This window comes from Heteronotia binoei, chromosome 11 (genome assembly GCF_032191835.1).
Source record: "Heteronotia binoei isolate CCM8104 ecotype False Entrance Well chromosome 11, APGP_CSIRO_Hbin_v1, whole genome shotgun sequence".
Taxonomy (NCBI): Eukaryota; Metazoa; Chordata; class Lepidosauria; order Squamata; family Gekkonidae; genus Heteronotia; species Heteronotia binoei.
The window spans coordinates 34,982,931-35,006,499 of NC_083233.1; the positions used below are offsets into that span (position 1 = coordinate 34,982,931).

The 23,569-nt window shown below is 40.0% G+C and overlaps 1 protein-coding gene across 3 annotated transcripts in view; it reads left to right on the plus strand.

Annotated features, from left to right (window-relative positions):
• Positions 1-23,569, plus strand: part of LOC132579690 (transmembrane protein 255A-like) — a 32,262-nt gene that overhangs the window by 8,258 nt on the left and 435 nt on the right. For 2 of the 3 annotated variants that reach the window (XM_060250227.1, XM_060250229.1), the window contains 6 exons: positions 3,322-3,384; positions 6,563-6,652; positions 11,089-11,151; positions 12,376-12,464; positions 13,307-13,469; positions 21,384-21,527. In XM_060250227.1, coding sequence (XP_060106210.1) covers positions 3,322-3,384; positions 6,563-6,652; positions 11,089-11,151; positions 12,376-12,464; positions 13,307-13,469; positions 21,384-21,527 — 612 coding nt within the window. The remainder of the gene's footprint in view (positions 1-3,321; positions 3,385-6,562; positions 6,653-11,088; positions 11,152-12,375; positions 12,465-13,306; positions 13,470-21,383; positions 21,528-23,569) is intronic. The other variant, XM_060250228.1, reaches the window with a different exon arrangement.

Below are 23,569 nucleotides of genomic sequence, written 5' to 3' on the forward strand. Positions count from 1 at the left end.
CCAGAATTATTGTCAGGTGGCGGCAAATTCAACAGAGTACATTAGCCACAGAGAGGCTATGTAGAGAGATGATGTTATAATAATTATTTCTATCAAGTCACAACCAACTCATGGGGTTTTCATTGTAAGAGATGAGCAGAGATTATTTGCCACTGCCTTCCTCTGCATAGCATCCCAGGCGTCCTTGGTAGTCTGCTTAAAAGGGCAAGGATGCTGCTGGAGGAAGCAAGTGGCTTGCTGTCAGTCACCCTGCACACATCTGATGGACAGGTAGCCTCTAGGGACCTTGACTGCTCTGAGGTCCTATGCGTTTTAACCTAATTGGCACATGGTTCTGGTAGATGATGGATACAGGAGAATGATCGACATCTAAGATGTGCATGTATGTCTCCTGATTGCACTTTGTGACTGGCAGCTGTATGTGTGAATTTCACTGCCCCCCTTGAAAAGTATTGCATTTGAGTAAATGTTGGCTGCTATGCAAGTTCTATTCTGTGGTGATTCATTTTTGAAGACTCATTTGCATGTGCAAGTAATTGCTTTGATCAGCATGTTAAGAAAGGTTAGGAAACATGAGTTAGGATCATCATCAGTATTATTATTATACCACTTTGAATGTGCAAAAAATTCTGTAGAAACCTTCTCTGAGGTTGCTTCCATGCTAGGATTCTTTTACACTGCTTAGCTGTTCCTCTTTTACAGTCAGCTGCATGCAGAATTAATATAGCATTACATTCCACATAAAATTCCAGAAATGTCTATCACACAGGCAAAATTCTACGCTACATATACTGGGAAATAGATTCCATTCAACAAAGACTCCAATTCTCTCTGCAACTGTTCGTTTAAATTGTCCCTTTTTTTACAGCAATTCTGTTTCTCTGTTTAATTAGTAACTTCTTGATAACTCCTCCTGGCTGTAGGATTCCCACATTGATCCTTAACTATTAGTTTTTGGTCTTTGGAGAGGGTGGATGTTTTAATTACTGCTTTTCTTTAACAATTACTCATTTATTTTTTTGTGGATTCATAATGTCAAAAGGACTGGGCAGCAAACAAAACCCACTCACCCTGTAAGGTTGCACACTCAGGGTGTGTCTTCAAAATAAGCTACTTTGGTAGCTGTAGCTGGCCTGGTCAGGCCAACGTACTAGATTCAGACTCTGGAGTGCAAGAACACATCAGAATATTATTAATACACCTTATTAAAATAATGTGTAGGAATGTACAAATGCAAGCACAGTGACAATGCTAAATAGTTAGTTCTAGAAACTAACAAAAGAATGTTTCTCTAATCCAGAAATTACTTAACAAGGCAGAGTCCAAGGTAGTTTCAAAGTCCAAAACCAACAGGAGATTTCAAAGTCCAAAACCAACATGAAGATTTTACCATAGCTTGAGTGCTAGCTTAACTCTTGTTCCTAGACCACCCCATTCAAAGTATCCACAAGCAAGGCCTTAGGTCAAAAAACAAGAGTTAAGCTAGCACTCAAGCTATGGTAAAATCTCCAAATTACAGCTAAGTGTACTCAAACTAGAATGAAGCATCTTGCTTTATGCATCACAGCCTCCGACAGCATGATTCAGGCTAGCAAATCCAGGGCTTTTTTTCCTGGGGGAACACAGCTTGGAATCTCTTTGTGGAAAGAAATTTCTCAAAAAATAAGTTTAAAAGTTCATGAGGGGCACCCATGTTTTCCTCCTTTATTTCCCTCTAGAAAGTTCCAGCACCTCTTTTTCCAGAAAAAAAGCCCTGAGCAAATCAAAAGAAAGCCCAATGATGTAACCCAGTTGACCATTGGTGTTGCCAACCAGGTGAAATAACCAATCAGGTGAGATTGCCAATTGGTATCTGGCGTTTTATGGTTACATGAAATCTAATTAACAAACTGCCATAAATCTTTGTGTTAAGTGATAGAACCTGCAGGCAGAATGGCCTTGAAATATTTCGGTCTGATCATACTTCTTCGGTCTGATCGTACTTGCACCTGTGAACGGACTCCCATCTACGCTTATCTCTCTCTCTCTCTCTCTGAGTCACTGTTAGTTTGGCTTTAATGTTCAGACCGCAGAAATTTTCCATGTTTTGCAGGGCTTCAGCTTGAACAAGAGATTATGAAGAGGCCTACTTAATGTTATTTTTAATCCTGTTGAAAGAAGTGCTGAGAACTGATAATTAATTCAGGAATTCTGGGTCCACCAAAAGTAAGCAGGAAATAACTGAATAGATAAGGAAACCAGGTCTGAAATAAATCAGCAAAGTTTAAAGGTCAGTAGCCATAAGAATATTCAATATTGTTTTGTAGTTGCAAAAAATTACCCTAAACCAAGTTTGAAGAAAGGTGGGAGGACAGTAAGGATAGCACTGAAATTAATCCATTTGGGAGCAGGACTATCTAGATTCTCTGTAAAAACCAAATGCAACAAACTATGACTGTTTCAGACCAAAAGAGAAGTGTGGAAGCAACTTCATTTGCAGCCTGACCCTGTCCTCTCTTGCAACTTGTCATTGCTAGAGCAGAGCATCACAATATGTACAGTGCCATATTGTGCCAGGCAAACATCTAACTCTACCCTGCTTTCCTCCAAAAGTATAAAGCGAAGCTGAACCTGTTGTGGAAACTCTTAGCTGGCTCAAGCCTGTGTTGGCATAGCTGCATGTGCCAGCTGATTTTTGCCTTCCTTGGTGTTTTTTGTTTGTTTGTTGAAGCAATGTGCATTGGTGCTCCTAGATAACATAAGGGCTTTCTTTGCTGCTTTAGGTGCAGGTGATAGGGCATACTTCCAACACTAGAACTGAGTTTCCATCAGAGTACAGTCCTATGCTGTGCTGTATCGAGCAGGAATCAACTGTTAGTCCCACGGCTGTCATGAAAGATGCCAAGTACATTTATATGTATTAACAGTGGGATTCTGGAGATGAACGCCCAGGTCAAAGTTAAAATTCTCTAATTTGCCTTTGGCTCAGTTGGCAGCTTTGCTTTCAGGTGGCTTGAGCTACTCAGATTAGTGCTGAAGCTGTCAGCCTGTAATAACAACACATTCATTCACTGCCTAATTTGTAAATGATGCTGTCATAACATGCTGGCAGTAATGTCCACCTATAAAAAACTGAAATGCTATTACAATCCCTTGGTGATCCAGTTATTAATTTTAGAAATATTCTTTACTTGGAATTTTAAAGGTTTCTAAGTTGAAGTGTTGGAATAGCACTGTGTATTTTTTTAAAAAAAAAAGTCTTGCTTGTAATCTTTTCTCTGTGCTAAACAACTAAGATGGGGTCAGTTGTAACACTGAACATTGCAAATTGTTGCCTTTCAGCTTGGCTTGGGCTCGTTTCTTGGAATTATTGGATCGAATTTGATAGAAAATAAAAGGCAAATGGTAAGTTGAATGGTTGCAAAGGTATTTGTTTTGTTAATTTACCAGCAAGCAGCTAAGGAGTTGCGGTGAGCTCCTTTATACAGTCACAGAAACCCCTATGTCTCTTCCATGTTTTTTTCCCCAGTGACCTTGAGCCTCTGAGTGGAAGGCATGAAACCTTTTTGGTGTGCTTATCTTCTGCAGCCACATAGAAAACAATAAGGGAGACTTTACTGTTTCCTAGGATTTCTGATCATGTACAGAAGTATGGCAAAATTATCCTCTTTTGGCAGGACGGAATAGGCAACTGGCTTACCAAGTAGGCTTTCTACACACAGTTGTTAATTTGCTGTTTAGAAAATGGGTGTCTGTATTCAGCCATGATTACCTCCTATATCTGCTCTACCACTTCTTTGCAGCATGGAATGCAGCCGGATAATATCGCTCCCAGGTGGTTCCCTATTTCAAACATTCCTAGAACACCCTAAGAATCAGCCCAGACTCATCTCTTGAAAATATTCCCGTGGCAGCCTAGAAGCTGGTTTATGATAAGTTAGAGCAAGGGCATGCTGCATTAGTACTAGGATCGTATTACGGCCATCCAAAATTCCACTCATGCCCCTTCTAAAGTGACGGCATGACTTCAGGTTGACCCGTGTGCATGTTTTTAAAGTTCTAGTTAAGCAAAGAACAATTCAGAATACAGTAGACCTGTGGGTTGCAAACTGTGTTATGGGAACACAGTGGTTCTTTGGGAATGTGTCTTAAGGTGGCTGAGCAGGAAAATTTGTGATGGGAAAAGAAGGCCTGTTACCAGCCTCAACAGAAAGCTTAGTTATGCCAGTGATTCCCTAGTGTGCCAGCTTGTCCTGGTGCCTGTTTGTTTGCTTCTTTCCCCAAAGCAAAAAGCCAGGTCTGGTTTTCCTTTACTTCATAGGAGCAGAAGGTGCTTCAAATAACCTAGGAGGCATCACTTTTGTGTCTGCAGGGAGCACCCATTCAGAAACAGCTGCCTGTGTTATAGGAAAATTTCCAGTGAATTAGAATGAGATTTATTCTAATATGTCCATTACCATTTTTTGTCAGCTGAGGACCAGCAAATACCTTGGAACACACAGCCAAGTGTACTGAGCAACGCTTCAGGCCTTCAGACAGAGATTCCCACTGGGCTCCTCTCATTTCATCCAGATCTAGCTCAGATGTCATAGGAAAGTCTATCATATTGCCTACCCAGTTCCATGAGCCCTCAGGGTAACCAGAGTTCCCAGAAACCAGTCACCCCCTTCTTAGCAGCTCTGAAGATAGCTGGGCAGTAATTGGGCAGGTAGTAGTCAAAAAGACAACTGGTAGTCTAGCAATGCGGAAGGATAACCCAGTGGCTTTGGCAGTGATTTATTTCCCTGCCTGAGAGAATGCCACAGATCTGAGAGCTGTATATCACTTAGCAGCATGGGATAGTCTTTCTGGTATCAACTGATTCTCCAGACAAAGAGGATTCTGAGCTGCAGTGACAGCATCCTAAATTGAACTGAGAGTCCACAGTGGTAGAGCATCTGCTTGGCATGCAGAAGGTTCCAGGTTCAATCCCCAGCACTTCCAGCTAAGAATCAAGTAGCAGGTAACATGAAAGACCTTTGCCTGAGACACTGCCAGTCTGAGCAGACATACTAACCTGGTCTGATTCAGTATAAGGCAGCTTCATGTGGTCATGTGAGAGCACTCTCCATGAACTGCCTTCAGTTGCATCCTCTGTCTTGTAGCTCCAATGCTGTAAGGAACTGGTCCCGGATCCTCAGGGCTAATGGTTCAAGACCCTGTGTGCCTGAATAATTGTAGCTCCCCCATGTAGGGATCAATATTGTAAAGATGATAGTCTCTTCCATGCTTTGCAAATCTGAATAGCCTGATTGCCAATCTGGGGTCTTCTTACTTTTCAGGAGACAAACACTTGTGGTTGGCATGGTTGATACTTCCCTGGACTAGCTTAACCATCAGTCCATTCCAAAATCGCCACTTACAGTCATGCCTTTCATAGGGAGATGGTTTTGCTATGCTCTGACAGGGAAAGGACAGAATTTTGATGGCAGAAGTGATTTCCTGAAGATATGACAAACAAAGCCAGAAATTATTTTTAAAATATTATTTATATCTGAAGGCCCTGAAGCTTTGTTCAACTTTGTATTTAAATATTGGTGGGACACAGCAGGATTCAGAGTGTCAGATTCCTTATCATTAATCTGTACACAGAATATATTTACATTTTTTTTTCTTTGATAAGCTTTTTTTTAACCTCAGGAATATCAAAGGGCAGGAGCAACAGCTTGCTATGAAATGCAACTGCAGTTAAATAGAAATTGGCTTTTAAAAAGGAATCTTGAGCTCATGCATTCATATTTCCATTCTCTCATAGTTTTAAAAGCTACATCACTAGTCCTTATGATTGTGGAGATGCTTTTGTTCCCCCCCCTCCCCCAGTCCAGGCTAAGTAATTCCTACAGTCAGACAAGATTCTGGGTATGATTTCCACTGGTCATTTTTACTGTTCTCAGTCCCTAATCCCTTTCCTTCATAAATTTATACCTTCTTCTCACCCTTCCTGTGCACAAGTTTTCACTTAAGGTCCAGTAGGAAACCTAATATGAATTAGCAGCACTAGAAGAATGAGGAGGAGAAAGGGAAAAAGCAACATAGTTCTGTGACACAGCACATATTCAGAGCTCTGCTTTCTTCAGTTGCAAATGTGAACCAATAATAAGCAAAATGAATGGAATGAATATGATCATAGTCGGAACATGGATGGAACTGGATGCAGCTAAGTGCCTGCTTCAGATGGAGTGTACATTCCCATTGCAGTGGAGCCCATGTGTCAAGTGCAGAAACTCTTGGGTTCCTTCCCACCCACCCCCCATGTAACAAGCCTCAGAAAAACCTTGGAGAACTGTTGCCAGTCACAGTAATAAATCATTTTGGACTGGATGGATCAATGGTCTGGTTCTGTATCGGGCAACTGTATATTTTTGTGAGGTTTTTGTGCATAAACATAACTTGGGGCAGCTTTGAAGAAGCAGATGCTTTATAAAAGCTACTGAATAGCAGATGTTGTTTTAATAAACCTGCTCCTTCTGTGGGTGAGTGTTTCAGCTCACAGTTTTGTATTGAAGCAGATGATTACATATATGTAGCTTTATCTTTTCCACAGCTGGTGGCATCCATAGTGTTCATCAGCTTTGGAGTCCTGGCTGCTTTCTGCTGCGCCATTGTTGATGGTGTCTTTGCTGCCAGACACATTGTAAGTATTGTCCACATAGCTCTGCATGCCAGTCCCCTTGTTCCCTCTTAACCTGTCGACAGCAATGTGAGCGTGTGCACCATGATCCCACAAGAGTGCAGAAAAGATGCAGGTAGTGTTATTAAGCGTACAGTCCAGTTTCTGGAGCGTCTTGGTTGTTCTTGTAAAGGAAAGAAGAATCAAGTTTCTCATTCACATGGTTCTGAAAACGTGCTTGCTTTCATGTTGGCAGTGCCTGGTGAAACCCCAGATGTTGGACAGGAAGCAGAATAAGGCCTGATCTATGCAAGCAGCTAGGAGTGCCAATCCCCAGGTGGGGGGCAGGGGATACCTTGGTTTGGAGGCCCTTCCCCCCACTTCAGGGTCACCAGAAAGCAGGGATGGGAGGGAAATGTCTGCTGGGCACGCCATTATTCCCTATGGAGACCAATTCTCATAGGGTATAATAGAAAATTGATCTGCAGGTATCTGGGGCTCTGGGGCGGCTGTTGTTTGAGGTAGAGGCACCAAATTTTGAGCATAGCATTCAGTACCTCTCCCTCGAGTACCCTCCAAGTTTCAAAAGGATTGGACAAGGGGGTCCAATTCTATGAGCCCCAAAAGTAGGTGCCCCTATCCTTCATTATTTCCAATGGCGGGAAGGCATTTAAAAGGTGTGCGGTCCCTTTAAATGTGATGACCAGAACTCCCTTTGGAGTTCAATTATGCTTGTCACAACCTTGCTCCTGGCTCAACCCCCAATGTCTCCTGGCTCCACCCCCAAAGTCTCCTGGCTCCAGGATATTCCCAGATTTTTCTTGAATTTGACTTGGCAACCCTAAAAAGAAGCAGCATTTCAAGCCCTTTCAGGCCAGGTCCCACACTGAGGGTCTAACTGGACATTACACTGTTTATGGGTCTGCCCTGTTGAGCAGACATGCTGGAAGTCCCATGCTTGTAATTTTCTTCCCAGTCATGTGGGACTCTCATTCAAACTGGGATTGTGGTTTATAGGGAGAAGACTGGGAGGCTCACCACCAACACACTATTTTCCTGACCCAAGACAAATCCCAAGGAAGCTACTGTTTGCCTCGTTGGGGAAGTCAACATGTACTGATGGGTCACACAAGTCTCCCCAAAGAGACAGATAGCTCCTTGGGGTCATATTAGGTCATGAAAGTGGTGCAGGAAAAAGGGTGAAGACTGCCCCGTGGGGAATGCTGCTGGCCCAATTCTGATCAGGCCCCCATGCACCTGAGAGTTACTTTTCAAAAATTATTGGGGGCTCTAAGGTCTCAACTCTCAGCATGTCTTTGGTTTGACCAGTCCCAAGGCAGACATGGGTCAGGCCTGTAATCCGTACCATGTAGTTGAGCCCTGAAAGAGTGCTCTTGATACTGAAAATGTCAAAGTACAGGGCTTTTTTTGAGCAGGAATGCACAGGAATGCAGTTCTAGCTGGCTTGGTATCAGGGGTGTGGCCTAATATACAAATAAGTTCCTGCTTTTTTTTCCTACAGAAAAGCCCTGTGTGAAACAATGGTGATGTCAGGGGTGTGGCCTAATATGCAAATGAATCCCTGCTGGGCTTTTTCTACAAAAAAAAGCCCTGCCAAAGTATATTGTAGCCATTTTGTTTAATGCAAAACTACATAAGCGTGGGCAGTGAGGCTGTTACTGTGGTTCACCAGAGGAGAGAGACGAGAGTATTTTAGGAATCAGAAAGGTGGTCCTTCAGCAGTGGATTATACATAATAGCATGAGATTAGACCAGTAGCCCATCTGGTCCAGCACTGTGGCCTACCAGTTGCCCAGGAGGACCAACAAACTGGACACAGAGGCCATCACCTCTCCTTTATGTTGTATCCTAGCACCAGAAGTTCAGAGATTGGCATCAGTTACTACAGCCAGTAGCCACTAATGGACCTATCCTACATGAATCTGTGTAATCCCCTTCTATTCTTGTGGCCAGCATCACTACATCCACTGGCATAGAATTCCACAATGTAATTACTTGTTGAATGAGGAAATACTTCCTTTAGCTTAAAAAATTGTTTGTATTTTTGTTTGAACGGACTTTTAAAATGTTAGAACCAGTTCGGGTCTCCAGAGCAGCATCTGTATTGTTCTTAATTTGTTTTTAATTCTTTGTACATTTTAAATTTGATGTCTTTATGGTTGTTTTTCTTGGAAGCTATCTCAGATCTTTTGAAAGAGAAGCAGAATAGAAACATTTTCAGCCTGTCAGTAAAACAAAAATTCCTTTTTGTCTATCCTGAAGCTACTGCCCATTAACTGCATTGGGTGCTCCCTGCCAATTCGAATACTATTCACTACAAAAGAACTATGGCATAGTGAGAAAAAGTTGTCTTTATCCATTTTCTCCCCTCCCTCCCACATAGTTTGGTAAATGTATCCCCCCTTAGTTGTCTTTTCTCTTCATGTGAAAATGCTCAGTAGCAAGACTTATATCCTAAGTTTTAGGTAGATAAGTGGGTATTTTTCATATTACATGTTGCTTTATGCAGGGGTGGCCAATGGTAGCTCTCCAGATGTTTTTTTGTCTACAACTCCCATCAGCCCCAGCCAGCATGGCCAATGGCTGGGGCTGATGGGAGTTGTAGGCAAAACACATCTGGAGAGTTACCGTTGGCCACCCCTGCTTTATAGAATACCATAAGCCAAATATGCAAGTTGTAAACAGGCCTCTTTCCAAGGAGCATATATACTAAATGGACAGTAGAGAGAGAACAAAGAAAGGGATAGGACAGTTGAGGGCTTTCTGCCCTTATTTCCTTATTGCATCCTACCAAGCCAGGTTACCCTCGGCTAAAGATCTCCTGATCTCATACACAACTGTATCCAGTCTCCTTGATGCCCCTGATGTCTGGTGTTCCTACCTGAGGGTACCTCTCTCTCGTTGCTTCAGATCAAAGCTCGGATCTTCCATCATTTTTATTTTGTTTTAACATCCTCTCCCAATCTCCCCTTGTAGCCTTCTGCAGACAGAGTTCTCCTTGGGGCATATTGGACATAACGTATTTATAATATAGTGGGTTCTATGCATGGAGGAGTCGCCAGTTGCGTGATCATAAGCTCTTTAATAGACATGCTATAGGATAGGGCTACATTACAAGACTGGGAATGGGGCCTACTGGCCCAACTTATATACATCTCTGGATTCCTGCACTAGCACATCATTGGGTCATTCAAACCGGTGGGGGCTTGTGATTGGTCTAGGACTGCAGAGATTTAGATCCTACAGCCCTTTGTTCCCAAGTTCCCAAGCTCAGTCCGTATGGCTCCAATGAGCCCGGCAAGCACACCCAAAGTCTTCACTTGAGTCCACATACATAACAGTATTGCATTCTAATTTCTCGTTTTGCCACATAACTTGCTTTGAGATTGGTATTCAATCTCAGACTCAACCTAGTCTACCTTGTGGAGTTGTTGTGAGGATGAAAGGGGCTAACAGCACTACTCTGCACTGCTTAGCACAGGGGTCCTCAAACTTTTTAAATAGGGGTCAGTCCACTGTCCCTCAGACTGTTGGAGGGCCGGACTGCCATTACTGTACAAGGCCGCGGGCCGTCAGTTCTCCATCTTCTGCATCTCTCTCCCTTCCCCACACCACACACCCCAGCCTGGGAACTCACCTCACCTCGGTATCACCTCACACTCTGTCTCCGCCGCCTCAGCCCAGTGCCGGAAGTGTGCGTTGCTAACGTGAGTTTAGGTCGAACGTCACTTCCGGTCTGATTTTGCCATAACCCGGCGGGCTGCATAAACGTCCTCAGCGGGCCGCATCTGGCCCGCCGGCCATAGTTTGAGGACCCCTGGCTTAGCAGAAGAGATACAAATGTAATGCACGAAAATAAAAACCTTTCCTCTGCAGTAAAGTCAAAATATTTGTCACTGCATATATCTTATAAGTCCTGATGGACATTTATATGCTGGTGATGGTCATGAGTGCATGGCTGGACATTAGAAAAAGAAGAAGAGAAGAGACTAGATTTACACCCTGCCCTTTACTACTCAAAGGAGTCTCAGAGCAGCTTACAATCTCCCTTCCCTTCCTTTCCGCACAACAGACACCCTGTGAGGTAGGTGGACTTGCGAGAGCTCTTCCAGAACTGCTTTTAAGCAGAACAGCTCTGTGAGAGCTTCTGACTGACTCAAGATCATATCAGCAGGTGTGTGTGGAGGGGTGGGGAATCAAACCTGGTTCTCCCAGGTAAGAGTCTGTGCTATGCCAAACTGGCTCTCTATTGATGATTGGCAGTTCCAGTGAGGCTTTCTTTTTGTGCTTCCTTACAGCATGGGGAAAGAAGTGTGAAAATATAGTCTTTCAAGCAACTGTCCAATGGAGTAATATACGTATTACAGGCTGGAACTGCTTTTTCCTCACCATTTTGGAGGTAAAACCAACCCAGTATTATTTTCTGTTTCTTTTTACAGGACCTTAGGCCACTGTATGCTGGACGATGCCACTACTTTTCGAAAAGCACAGCCCCGCCAGAGGTGAGTGATTGCAGTGGTGTCCCATCATTTGCTGCCTCACAAACAAGCAGAAAGCTCAGGTTGAACAGACTGGCAAAAGTGCTGCTTGTCTGGACTGCAGGAACCAGCCTTTCTAGTCTATGCACCTTTTCCATTCTCTTTTTTAAAAAAATTATTATAAATATTTCAATTCAACTTCCAACAATACAGCAAACAAATGATAAAAAGAAATGAAGCAACTAAGGTTGATATCTAAAACAATAATATATTGTCATCAAAACCATTACAAGAATCCTAAAGCAATAGTAGTAAAAAAAAGGTTAATACAATTAAAAAACTATCAAGCAGAACGCTATATGAACATAGATGCCATCAGGGCCTTTTTTGTAGAAAAAGCCCAGCAGGAACTCATTGCATATTAGGCCACACACCTTGATGTCACCATTGTTTCACACATGGCTTTTTTGTAGAAAAAAGCCCAGCATGAGCTCATTTGCATATTAGGCCACACCTTCTGACACCAAGCCAGCTGAAACTGCGTTCTTGCTAAAAAAAAAAAAAAAGCCCTGGATGTCATCATAACAGATTTAGAGGTTACATTTCTTTCAGAACTACATCATGTTCAGACAAGTAATAAACCATTTCTCATCGAAGCTGGAGCGTGAGGGATTAGACTCTCATTTGTTTTTTTGGTCAGTAATGTTCGCCATCACATATTGCTCCCAAATCTTACAATGCCATAATGTGAGAGTTGGTGTATAGGATTTTTCCAAGTTAAGGCAATAGTTAATTTTGCTGCTACCAAAAGAGTGGAGATGAGCTCTTTTCTTTATATTTTTATCTGTTTTACTAGCTTTGTAGCTGTTGGCTGGGAGACTGGTGTGTTTTATTGGGCAATTTATGATTATTTAGTTTTTATTGCTGTTTGCCACACTTGTAGCCTGGTGGTTAACAAGAGTGGCACATATATCTTCTGAAATAAAGAATGGCTGGATGCTTTTCCTTACATGCAGAAAACTAGCATGTAAGGGGAAGGACTTCCAGCCCAACATGCTAATTTTCTATGTGGATGGACATAATTTGTGTGTGGAAAAATATTCACCTGTATGATTACCCCCCACACATACACATATCAGACCGGTGAGAACTAGGCCAGAGCAGGCTGGAATTGTGTTAAAGAATATCTTGCCATCCCTTTTAGAATGTGGTTTCCCCTCTGAATTCTTCCATTCTGTGCTCACACAGACAGTCTGCCCTCTCCAGCAGCGTGGCCCCTGCACACCTAAGATCAGAACCAACACCTGTTTCTGCTGTGACTTGTATAATTGTGGAAGGTGAGTAACATGTAAATTGAATTTAAGATCCTGGAATGGAAGAGAATTTAGTGACATGGAGCTAACAGGATACAGTCACACTGTTCAGATCTTCCTGTTGTATAGAACATTTTCTCTACTCATCCTGGCTGTGAACCTGTTTACCTGCCATTCGCATCAAAATGGGAAAAGAAATCAGAATTTGGGCCTGAGGCATGGCTTATTGAGAAAAAGGTTGTAAATCATCATATTTGCCCATTCAAAATCCAGAACAAGAAGCAAAATTCAGGCAGTACCTTTTATTAGAGACATCCAGAATGACACATAACATTGTACCCATATTTGAACTCATCAGAGCTCTTCATCAGGCTAAATGTGACGAAACCTAAAAATGAAAGAAAACAGATTTTCCAGGTCAAGATCTCAAGACTTTCTTTTGCCAGCCATTAGTGTTAGATGCTGACAGGTTCACAGACATTTGTTTAATTGGTGTAGGTGTTAGATTAGAAGCACCTGCATTCTGGGAAGAAGCAGCAAACAATTGGAAGGTCATCTCATTTGAAAAAAAAAAATTCTCCCCAGGATGATTTTGTAGCCTTGTCTGGCTGTGAGTTTTGGTGGCAATCCATCCCATGAAACATTCGTTGCCTAATCTAGGCTTTAAAAATGCCTTATTTTGGCACCGTTTAATCAGCTAGGAGTCCTCAAAGATGCTTCTGAATACAAGGAAAAGCATCCCCACCATGTATTAATTTTAAGTGAAGGGACTGCTATCCTATACATGCATTGTGTTACATTTTCTTTTTTGTTATTCAAGCATTCTGCAAGTGTGGGGTTCTTAAACATACTATTTCTCCATACAGCAGAGTGGAGATTTCTGGTGGCTACTATGAATACATCGATGTCAGCAGCTGTCAAGACATCATCCATCTTTACCATTTGCTGTGGTCAGCAACCATATTGAACATCGTTGGCTTATTTTTAGGGATCATCACAGCTGCAATCCTTGCTGGCTTTAAAGATATGGTGAGGAAGTGAAAGCGCATCAAGGTAGCTGGGGAACTAATGGGAGGAACCTCTTGAACACTCCAGTCCCATACACAGTACCTTCAGTCTAAGCTGATTGAAATCAATTGCACTGTAAAATTGCTAGAGCTTTGATTTGTAGATTTGTCCATTAGTTGGTGGTGCTGACAGTTATGAACTCATATGATGATGTCTTATACCAAGTCAAGCCATTGGTCCATCTAGCCGAGTACTGTCTATGCTGACTAGCAGCAGCTCCTTAAGGTCTTGGACAGAGAAAGGTCTTTCCTGTCACATGCTGCCAAGGAGTCTAAGCCTGAACCCTGAGAGTTCCCAGGACAATGTACACAAGAGGCCAGTCCTTTGTAAAAATATATGAAGTTTATTAAATATTTTCTGGTTAAAACAATTTTATTTGGTAACATATGGTAACAAATTATATTTCTTGCATCATTAATAATTTCTTTTATCTATCCCATATATTACTTTCTACCCACCCCTCCCCCCGTTACTTGACCCCCGCCGGTGTTATTTACTTAAAGTACTAATGTTTAAAGATACCCTTAACTAATAAAAACAAAAATTAATATTCTTCTTTTTTCTAAGATTTAATCATAATCAAAAATTGTCCAATGTCTTTTTATTTTCCACTCTTTTTCTACGTATCTTCTGAACTTTTTCCACTCCATCTTAAAAACTTCTAAATCATAGTCTCTTAAAATTCTTGTTAATTTGTCCATTTCACTCCATGTCATAACTTTTACAATCCAATCCCATTTCTCTGGTATTTTTTCTTGCTTCCACAACTGCGCATATAATGTCCTAGCAGCTGAAAGCAAGTACCAAATTATAGTTCTATCTTCTTTTGGAAATTTTTCCATTTGTAATCCCAACAGAAAAGTCTCTGCAACTTTCTTAAATTCATATCCCAAGATCCTAGAAATTTCTTGTTGAATCATCTGCCAATACGTTTTTGCTCTTTCACAAGTCCACCACATATGGTAGAAAGAACCTTCATGTTTTTTTACATTTCCAACATCTGTCTGACATCTTATTATTCATCTTTGCCAATTTCTTAGGAGTCATATACTATCTATACGTCATTTTAAAACAGTTCTCTTTAATACTATGACACGTCGAAAGCTTCATAGAGTTCTTCCACAAATATTCCCAAGTTTCCATCTGTATTTCTTTATTTACATTAATTGCCCACTTAATCATTTGAGATTTCACTACTTCATCTTCCGTAGACCATTTTAAAAGTAATTTATATAATTTTGAAATTAATTTTTCGTTGTCTCCAAGCAGAACTTTTTCCATTTCTGTTTGCTCTTTTCTTATTCCTTCAGTTTTAATGTCATTCTCCACCAAGCTCTTTATTTGTTGCATTTGAAACCAATCATATTTATTATTCAGCTCTTCAGCAGTTTTCAATTCTATTTTGCCACTTTGTATTTTCTTTTCTTCACCCATCTCAGCTGTTATTTTTATCACTTCGGCTGGCACTATCCATAACGGTTTTCTGTCTTAACGGTTATATGACAACCACTTTTCTTCACCCGTCTCAGCTGTTATTTTTATCACTTCGGCTGGTACTATCCATAACGGTTTTCTCTCATCTCCAAATTTCTTATATTTTATCCATGTATTTAGCAAACTGTTTCTTATATAATGGTGAGAGAAAAAGCCGTCTATCTTTTTTTCCCCATAATACATATAAGTGTGCCAGCCAAATTTATTTCCATGACCTTCCAACGCTAAGAGTTTTTTGTTTAACAACATTATCCATTCTTTTATCCATACTAAGCAAACTGCTTCATGATATAATTTTAAGTCTGGTAATTGAAATCCGCCTCTCTCTTTTGCATCTGTTAAAATTTTCATTTTAATTCTTGGTTTCTTCCCCACCCACACAAACTCTGAAATTTTTCTTTGCCATCTATTAAATTGTTTACTGTCTTTCACAATCGGAATAGTTTGTAACAAATACATTATTCTTGGTAGAATATTCATTTTAATTGCGGCTATTCTACCCAACAGTGACAAATTAAGTTTATTCCACTTCAACATATCTTCATCCATTTTACGCCATAGCTTCTCATAATTATTTTTGAACAAATCAATATTCTTCATTGTTATCTCCACACCCAAATATTTTACCTTGGAGGTAACTTCACAGCCCGTTAGTCTCCGCAATTCTTGTTGCTTATTTATTTGCATATTTTTACATAGAAGTTTTGATTTTTCTTTATTAATACAAAGTCCCGCCAACTCCCCATATTCTTGTATTTTGGCTAACAACAAAGGTGTGACTTGTATGGGGTTTTCATTTATAAACATTATATCATCTGCAAATGCTCTGTATTTGTAAGTAAATCCTTTTACTTTTAATACTTCTATTTCTTTGTCTTCTTGAATTTACATCAGTAATATTCCAAGAGTCATTATAAACAACAGTGGGGAAAGTGGACAACCGTGTCTTGTACCTTTACTAATTATCATGTCTTCTGTAAGATCAGCATTTATACATAGCCTTGCACGTTGTTCAGTATATATTGCTTTTATCATTCTTATAAAGCTTTATCCCAGCTCCATTTTCTCCATTACTGCAAACATAAAATCCCAATTTAAATTGTCAAATGCTTTCTCTGCGTCCGCAAAGAATAATGCTACTTCCTTTTCTGGATGTCTTTCATAATATTCTACAATATTTACGGTTCTGATATTGTCTCTTATTTGTCTTTTGGGAAGAAACCCTGCTTGATCTTCCTTTATAAAATTTATCAAATATTGTTTAAACCGTTCTGCCAAGATTCTTGTATATATTTTATAGTCATTATTTAATAATGAAATTGGTCTATAATTTTTTACGTTCGTAACATCTCTATCTTCCTTTGGAATCAATGAAATAACAACTTCCTTCCACGTATTTGGTATTTTCCCTTTTGTTCTTATCATATTCATCAATTTCTGAAATTTTGGGATTAACTCCTCTTTGAGGGTTTTAAAAATTTTAGCTGTATATCCATCTGGCCCAGGTGCTTTTCCATTTTTCATTGCATTAATTGCTGCTTCAATTTCTATTTTTTCAATTCGATCGTTCAAAACTTTTCGCATATTTTCTGCTAAGGTGCTTTTATTATCTTTTGTAAGTACTCATCCATCTTTTCTTTCCTTATTTTAACACCTTTAAATAACTTAGCATAATACTTAAAGAATTCTCTTTTTATTCCTTCTTGATCTACCACCTCTCTTACATCCACCACAATTTTATTAATAATTTTACTTTCTCTCTTTTTCTTCAGTTGCAAGGCCAAATATTTTCCGGGTTTGTTTGCTCCCTCGAAAGATTTCTGCTGCAATCTTTTCAGATTCCATTCCAGTTCTTTATTTAACAAATGTCTCATTTGCATTTGTAATATTGTAATCTTCCTTATAATTTTCTTTTTCCTTGGCCTTTTTCTCAGTTCCCCTTCTTTTTCCTTTATTTCATTTTGCATGTCCAACATCTGTTTTTCTTTTGCCCTCTTTTCTTTGTTATTCAGTGTAATCAATATTCCTCTCATTACTGCTTTATAAGCATCCCAGACCGTCTGAAATTCTATATCCTCTTTATCGTTTATTTGGAAGAAAGCTTTCGTTTCATTTTCTAGAGATGTCACTATTTCTTCTGTAGTAAATCTTCATTCAATCTCCATCTTCTCAACTTCTTAGACAATTTTGTAATTCACATTATTGGGTTATGGTCAGCCCCAATTTTAGGTAAAATCTCTATTTTCTTTGTTATAAGGCCTAAGTCTTTAGTGCCCCACAACATGTCAGTTCTGGAAAAAGTTTTATATCTTGCTGAAAAAAAGGTATAGTCCCGCACTTCAGGATTAAATTTCCTCCATATATCCTCCAAATTTTCTTGTTTGACCAATTAAAAAAAAGACTTTGGCAATTTTCCTTCCTTATTTTTTTTTTTACCCCCAGATCTATCCAGTGTGTTCTTAATTGTTCCATTAAAGTCCCCCATTATCAAAACTTGGTCATAAGTCAGTTCATCAAATTGTTGTATAATGTCTTTTTAAAAAGCATCCTTTGCACCATTTGGTGCATACAGTCCCAATAACAACGGATTTTTTGCATTTAATATTATTTCTACCGCTACAAATCTTCCATCTTTATCTTTAAACACTAATTTCAGCTCCAATTCTTGTTTAATATAGAAAATCACTCCCCTTTTCTTCTGTTCAGCCAATGAATAAAATTCTAGTCCCAGTTGTTTATTCCATAAAAATTTGTAATCCTTTTGTTTGATATGCACTTCTTGTAAACAAACTATATTACAATTTTGCTTTTTAATCCAATGAAACGTTGCCTTTCTTTTTTGTGGTGAATTTAGTCCATTTACATTCCAAGATAATAATTTGTAATCCATCATGGTGCAAATTCTTTATGTTCTTCATAAAAACTACGCAGTTCCTGTGTGCTTGTAATTGTAATCCTTTTTCCTTGCAGCTCAAAGCTCAGACCTTCAGGTATTATCCATCTATACCTCATTTCATTGTCACATAGTTTTTCTGTCAATTTTTTGTATGCTTTTCTGTCATTTATCACTTGTCTTGGCAATTGTTTCATAATTCTTACTCTGCTGCCTCCCACTATCAATGTCTTTTCAAAATGTTTATTCAAGATTTTTCCCACCATTTCTTTTGTCATATATATTATAACCACATCTCTTGGTAGATTATTTTTCTTGGCATATAGTGAGTTCACTCTATACATATAGTCATACATGCTTCTAGTTCCTTCAGGCTCTTCCTCCAAAAATTCTGCAATTATTCTTATTATATATCCTTTCAAATCAGTCTCTTCATTCTCAGGTACTCCTCTCAGACGTATCTGGGTTTCCATCAATTTGCAGTCATGAATTGCCACCTTTTCTTGCATTTTTAGCAAGGTGGAATCATGTACTTTCACTCTCTCTTCCACCTCTTGCACTTTCTTTGATGTTACCACAGTCTCATTTCTGAGATCTTCTATATCTTTCCTTAGCTCTTCAATGTCTTTTCTAATTTCTTTTTTAGAAGCAGTTATCATGTCTCTCACCCCTTTCATCATCCTGGCTTCCATTGCTTCTAATTGCTCTTGCATTTTCTCCATTGAGGCAGTCCTTGCACAGGTTAACTTATGCTCTGACATTTAAAAAAACCCACAGAAAATGTTGACCTCTCCAAATTAAATTTAAACTATCAGGTTTGATAGAGTAAGGCTTGCCCTTTTCAATAAGCCTAATTTCGCCGTCCTCAGAGCCTCCTGGGCTCAGATATTAATTTTTGAAGTTTTTATTTCTTCCAAAATGGCGGTCGCGACTTTCTGCTTTCCTTTAAAAAAATTTTCCTTCAATAGGCTTCTAAAATAATTATCAGCAATGATGTCCAATAGTCTTTACCTTATAATTGTCACCACTGCCAGCTTCATCAATTTTTAATGTCCCGAACGCTTTAAAACTTTGTTTAAATTTTGACCTCCTAGCAATGGCCGCTGATGTTTTTCTATGATTTTATAGTCCTAAAGTAGGCTAGCTGCTTCAATGATTTCCCTTTTTCATCCGACACTTCCTGCTTTTCTTACCACCAAGTCCCGTTTTCACTAGTAAAAAGATCTCACGATGTTTGACGTATTTCCTGTGATGACTATGAGAGCTGCAAATCCGTGATGACAAAACAATAAATTCCTTTCCACTTTTTAGCACTGTCCTTTAAATTTACAAAATTCAAATTTCGCCCCTTCTCCCCTTGTTCTTCCAAGCTTTCTGAATCTCTATTTCACACCTTCTGATTTCATTTTGTTTAACTTTAAATAGTCCCAGAATGAAGATAGTCATCAGTACCTTTTTCTGCAGTTATCCAGATCCAACACCGGTCTTGTATAGCTTTAGATGTTTAGCAGTCTTAAAGAAGGTTAGGATCCTGTCGAGCTTATGTCAAATAAATGACTCTGGAAACTTCTGCAGATGATGAATATGCAACTCGTCTCCAGAGACCCCTCAAAGCCTCAAAGAAGCCCCCCCCCCTTGGGACTCCCTTTTAGCCAAGGTAAATCTCCTCAGAGTTTCCTGTGCATATCTTGGACTGATCTCTGACTGAGAAAAATAGGCAGTAGACATTAAATTGCCCTCCACTACCCCAAACAGAAGCCCCAGCCTGCTCCCCTTCTGAGAAGCAATTCAGCTCAGCATTTTCCAACCCCGGAAGTCCCCAAGTTTATTAAATATTTTCTGAAACATTTTTTGTTTCTAGGCAACACAGCACTCTAAAATCTTGCAGCAAAAGAAAACAAGAAAAGATAACTTTTACTATCAAATACCTTGCATTAGATAGCACAATTTTAAAAGTCCCAAAAGGTTGAGGCAGCGGCCTTAAGCATTCTCTATGTAGCCATGCACTGCTATGCAAGCCCATCATAGTCCAGGCATCAAGTCACCAAAAATCCCCAAAGTTAGCCCTCCTTCAGTCAGACTCTTTGTTCAGTTATAAGCTTGATCCAACTGGTGTCAGGTGATGGTAACAATCCAATCAGGATACATTCTCACTAGGATCCTCTAAAGACTACATCATCACTCCTGCTTCCTCCCTCCCATCCAGCGGGCCACAGGTTCTTAAGATCCAATTTATCACATTCCTAACTCTGGCCTTGAAGATGATAAGAGCCATGTAGGTAGATAGGCCCAATTGCTAACACTTGCAAGACAGAATGAGCGTGTTAGTATTCTCATTAACCCTTTGGGAGAAATCAAGGGTGCTTTACCTCACACCTGCTGAGATCCTTTAAAAGTGGGGAGAGTTGCCTTGGAGCTTCTGCCATGGCCCATTTAGAGCTAAGCTAAATGCCATGATCAAATGTTCCACCCCTTTAAATTTGTGTGCATAGCAAGCCATGGCTAACCCAGATTTGGTTCAGGACCACAGCACCTGGGGAGGGTTTGCTTGTTTTTTTTACCTTTTTTGCTTTCATCATTTTTTTACCATAAATGCCCCCTTCCCTGGAGCTACAGTTGCCATTCTAGGGAAAACTTAACACATGCCTGTAATTATTTCACTTTTATAGCAAATAGCAGCTGCTGGGTTTCCTCAGGAAAAAAACATTACCTTCTCCTTGCCCTGTGCCCTGGGATGCTCATAGCTAATTGCAATAGAATTTTTTTTAGAGACAGGAGATCTGATTGTGGATTTCCAATGCCTTGTCTGCTTGATCACTGTGTGGTCTGTTCTTGAGACTGTTTGGGCATGTTGCTGTAATAAATAATGCAAAGGAAACACTAATGGGAGCCTTCACCTTGTAACAGCCTTTTGGGCATTCAGTTGTAAGCATCTCCCTTCAGTATTTCAGAAAATGATATATTGGCATTTGGGTATGAATAGTTAAAAAAAAAAATCTCAGACAGATAGTTTAATGGTAGACCATGAATCAGTTAATATGTTTTATGTGGCGAAACAGCTATAAACATTACTCATAAGGCTCATAATGTTTGATGCCAATCTTTCAGGGAGTTCTCTTGTACAAGTCTCACTGAAATGAATGAAAGCTATGTTAATGGTTCCCATTCATTTTCTTGGAGCTTGCACAAGAGTGGATTGGGCCCAGTGTATGTCTAATATATCAGTCCTTTTATAATTTGTGGGTTCTTTGGCAGGTGGATGCTTTGGGACTGAAGCAAATAGAAAACAAAGAACAGAACATCCATTTGGTTGTTAATACACTCGACCTGTTTTGAAAACCATAAATGAATTCCATAAAGTCCAAAGCAAATTGGATTAGCTTTTCTGTTCTTTTTCCAATCTCTTGTAATATCCCAGCTTCCTCTTGCCTTTGGATATCTCTGGACCTATGTGGTAATGGATTTTCCATTATCCATTCTTTCCACAGACTCCCTCGCTTCCTGCTCTTAACTGTACAGTTGAAAATGCTCGGCCCACAGTATCCTATTACTCAAGACCCCAGGTGACTTCGTATAATACATATTATCACAGCACTCCACATCTGCCACCATACTCAGCGTACGACTTCCAGGTACAGTACACCAAACAGTGCAAAAAAAGGTTCTCTTTTTTATGCCAGTAAATGGGAAGAAGATATCACCCAGTTATAACTTCTTTGCTTTTGTTGTTTATGTCATCCATCCATTCTGAAATAAAAACAATTTCATCTTTTGCCTTGCTGGTGCTTCTTCTTGAACCACATCCCTATTCGATTTCAATCTGTCGATATTTGAATGTGTATAGACTGCAGTTGTGCATGGACTGACTTTGAGATATTTGGAAACTGTTCATAAAAACTTACGTGTAGATTTGCCACCTCTGCTGTTGTTCTTTCGTCTTTAAATATATCTCCTCCCCCCTTTCTTTCTTTTTAAAAATCTTATTTGGTTGCTGGATTTTAAGACTTTTTTCTTGTTTTTCCCCTCCCATTTATATATATATATATGCCAGTTTCAGCCTGCAATTAGTGGAGAAGAGGCCGTCTCTTATTGTGTAGGCTTTAGCCCTCTTCACACAGCACTGCCTGCATTTAAATCAACATGCAGCATGGCTGCCCACCACCCCCTGCCATATGTCAGTGCCTGTTTCTAAGTACAGAACCCATGAGTGCATCTGAAAAAATGTTCCCGATCACATGGAAGGGAGCCTACAAGCATAAACTCCATGTTTGGGAGCCAGTGCTCATGTGTCAACCAGAGAATTTATGCCTGTTCCCTCTCAGTGTGCATACTGTAATGTGTAGAGTGCTTTTGATATTTTGCCAGGGAAAAGGCATGCTGCACAAAACTATCAGAACGTTTTCATGAAGGTCAACAACTCGCTGCCTCAAGGCCAAACCTGACCCCTAGTGTGTTGCTGTGCTCCCCTCTCACTCTTGCCAGATCCGGGGACAAGAGCAAGGGTGCCTACGCAGAACCAGTTGCAGTGGGACTTGATCTCCGGCCATTGAGGTGGTGTCATGACAGGCCATGGGAGGCCAGTCCTAAGCAGAGATACACTGTTGAGATCAGTCAGTTCCGAAGGATTTAATTGGGCATTGTAACTATCACCTTGCTGTTGGCTCTAGGCCATGGCTTGCAGTGTGGTACAGAAATTAAGGGGGGTGGGACCAGAATGATCTGATATAAAGAAGCTTCATGTTGCTCAAGATATTTTTTTAAAAAATCAGAGCCTTTTCAAACTTGTATACATTAATAACAGTTGCGGAACTGGTATTCTGGATTCTGAACTTCAGTTTTTTAGCTCAGGGCCAAGCAAGGTGTGACATTTTCCCATGAGTCAGGCCTGGGTTTCACCAAACTGACTCTCATTATTGTCAGTTAGACAGCAGCTCCTGGGAAGTGATTTCCCAAGTGCCACAGGGGCCAGATTCAGATCGGGACTGTGGTGCTGAGAGAGTCACCCTTGTGAGAAAGGGAGAAAAGTATTTCTTTCTCTACCTCCTCCAACCCATGCATAATTTTGTAAATCTCTGCCATGTCACTCCTCAATCATCATTTCTCCAATCTGAAGAGCCCTAACTTCTTTAACCTTTCTTCATAGGGATGGCGTTCCATACCCTTGATTATTTCTGCACCTTTTCCCTTTTCTACACCTTTTCCAATGCTGTAATCTCTTTTTTGAGGTATAATGACGAGACCAGAACACAGTGTTCCAAATGAAGTTGCACCATAAATTTATATAGGGACATTATGATACTGGCTGATTTGTTTTAAATCCCTTCCTAATAATCCCCAGCATAATAATCCCCAGCATACCCTGTGGTACCTCATTGCCTACCGCCTTCTACTGTAAAAACTGCCCATTTATACTCTCTCTGTTTTCTGTTAATCAACCAGTCTTAAATCTACAAGAGGATATGAATAAGTATTTATAGTCACTCTTTATGTTTTTTGCATTATGTTCCTCATAGTACCTTTTTTCCTGTCTGATAATCAACTTGCGTGTTATTTGCCAAATTCTGTGCTCCCTTTTATTTACCTCACTCAAACCAGCTATCCACAACTTAAACAAATCCTTCTTACCTTTTATTGCTTCTATAACTTGCTGTTAATTTTGCAAGCCTTTTAAAAT